The sequence below is a fragment of the Phanerochaete carnosa genome, assembly GCF_000300595.1.
Source record: "Phanerochaete carnosa HHB-10118-sp unplaced genomic scaffold PHACAscaffold_1, whole genome shotgun sequence".
NCBI classification, from domain to species: domain Eukaryota; kingdom Fungi; phylum Basidiomycota; class Agaricomycetes; order Polyporales; family Phanerochaetaceae; genus Phanerochaete; species Phanerochaete carnosa.
The window spans coordinates 3,922,746-3,924,694 of NW_006767628.1; the positions used below are offsets into that span (position 1 = coordinate 3,922,746).

General features: G+C 51.2%; 2 protein-coding genes across 2 annotated transcripts in view; both read left to right on the forward strand.

Annotated features, from left to right (window-relative positions):
- PHACADRAFT_134866 (uncharacterized protein) overlaps nucleotides 1-823 on the forward strand; it is a gene marked incomplete at its 5' end in the record, with an annotated part of 2,274 nt that extends 1,451 nt beyond the window's left edge. The window contains 3 exons of the mRNA XM_007390691.1: nucleotides 315-397; nucleotides 447-600; nucleotides 654-823. Of these exons, the coding sequence (XP_007390753.1) occupies nucleotides 315-397; nucleotides 447-600; nucleotides 654-716 (300 nt within the window). The 3' untranslated portion in view covers nucleotides 717-823. The remainder of the gene's footprint in view (nucleotides 1-314; nucleotides 398-446; nucleotides 601-653) is intronic.
- Nucleotides 824-935: 112 nt separating this feature from the next.
- The window catches only part of PHACADRAFT_247866 (uncharacterized protein), a 7,311-nt gene continuing 6,297 nt past the window's right edge, over nucleotides 936-1,949 (forward strand). Inside the window, exons 1-3 of the mRNA XM_007390692.1 lie at nucleotides 936-1,006; nucleotides 1,062-1,585; nucleotides 1,638-1,928. Of these exons, the coding sequence (XP_007390754.1) occupies nucleotides 991-1,006; nucleotides 1,062-1,585; nucleotides 1,638-1,928 (831 nt within the window). The 5' untranslated portion in view covers nucleotides 936-990. The remainder of the gene's footprint in view (nucleotides 1,007-1,061; nucleotides 1,586-1,637; nucleotides 1,929-1,949) is intronic.

Below are 1,949 nucleotides of genomic sequence, written 5' to 3' on the forward strand. Positions count from 1 at the left end.
CGGAAGGACAAAGCAGGATAACGGCTGGTACGCTTCATGGCAAGAGTGCTATGACGCGTTGATCGGCGGACTGCTTAACAAGCTGAAGGACGAGGGTGGGTACGAAGAGCTGTGTCGCAAGGGAGAACAAATACGAGAAAGGTGCGCAGTCCGTTTGACCGCTGCCAGGTTGTCGAACTTAACCGCCTTGGTAGGGCTATACCTGCCCTCCTGAACTCGCTCGTCATTCAACCAGTGCTGCTGCACGGCGATCTGTGGGTAAGTACGCGCGGTTGCTTTCTGTCTGCGACCAGATACCATGATCCCCCTTCCAGAGTGGTAATACGGGCACGGACGAAGATACTGGAGAGCCCGTCATCTTCGATCCCTCATCGTACTTCGGTCACAATGAGGCTGAGTGGGTCTCATATGGGGTGTTGAGAAGTACAAACTCACCTTGACTGCAGCTTAGCCATTGCTCGCATATTTGGTGGCATCCCGAAATCCTTCTTCACTACCTATCATGAATATCTCCCCAAAACTGAGCCTGCCGATCAGTACGAATTACGAGGCGACCTGTATGAGTTGTACCATTATTTGAATCATACAGTTCTATTTGGAGTGAGTCTTAGCTCTCTCGATACATGGAACTGTACTGATGAAGCAGCGGGAAGAGCGGATACGTCGGCAGTTCCAGAGCGAAGATGGATAGGTTATTGCGAGCGTTTCCGGATTAGGCTTTGACTGGAGTATGCCAGAATCATCTTGTGGTTTCTGTAGACATATAGGTAGACAGATAGTTCGAGACATGGTAGAAATTCACGAGCGTCTACGCATAAAGCGGGGAACCAACAATGACAAATAGCTGCCTACCTTCGTCAGCGACGACCACCTCCCGTCGCCGTTCGGACCTCCTCTATTCTCTTCTTCGCAACCTGCGCTGCTGTAGGATCTCAGAGCTGTTGGATTCGCCAGTAACCTCGTTAAATCGTCTGTGTCTACATTGGCAGAATGGCTGCGGTTTCGGGTACGTTCACCTTGTGCCCAGAGTGGGCCCAGAGGTGCTTATGTCTGCGTTCCAGCTGTGGACTTTGACCCTATGCAGTCCTCGTATAATTATGAAGACACCGGCTATGATATGGAAGCGGAAGAAGAAGAGTATGAAGAGATTACGCAGGAGGACTGTTGGCACATTATTTCCAGCTTCTTCGACCAAAAGGGTCTTGTACGGCAGCAACTCGACTCCTTTGACGAGTTCGTGCAAAACACCATGCAAGAGCTCGTAGACGAAAACGCGGATCTCATCTTGGACCAGGCCGACCAGCACACGGGTCACGAAGCAGACGTGACGCGACGATATGAGATCAAGTTCGGCCAGATCTACCTTTCGCGACCGACGGTTACAGAAGCGGACGGCTCTGTTGTGCCAATATTCCCGCAGGAGGCCAGGTTGCGGAACTTGACGTACTCGGCGCCGTTGTATGTTGAAATGAAGAAGAGGACACTAGTAGGGAGAGAGGACCCTGATAGCACCACCGGAGACTTGGTTTGGGAGCAAGAACATGATGAGTCACCTGAGGACACGAGGAAGGTGTGGATAGGAAAGGTGCGTCTACCCGAAGTCCGGTGTTGATCCTTCGTCTGAGTCGCTACCACAGGTCCCCATTATGCTGAGGTCAACATTTTGTATCCTCAACAAGTTGACGCAAGAGGAGCTCTTTGACTTGAATGAATGTCCCTATGACTCTGGAGGATATTTTATCATCAACGGTTCCGAGAAGGTTCTCATCGCTCAGGAGCGCATGGCTACGAATCATGTCTACGTCTTCGCTAAGGCTCAGCCGTCGCCGATCAGTTTTCTCGCTGAGATTCGCAGTGCTGTCGAGAAGGGTGGCAAGACCATCAGTCAGTTCCAAGTGAAGCTGTACCACAGAAACCAAGAACGCTCGGTGAGTAGACTGGTAAAGTGT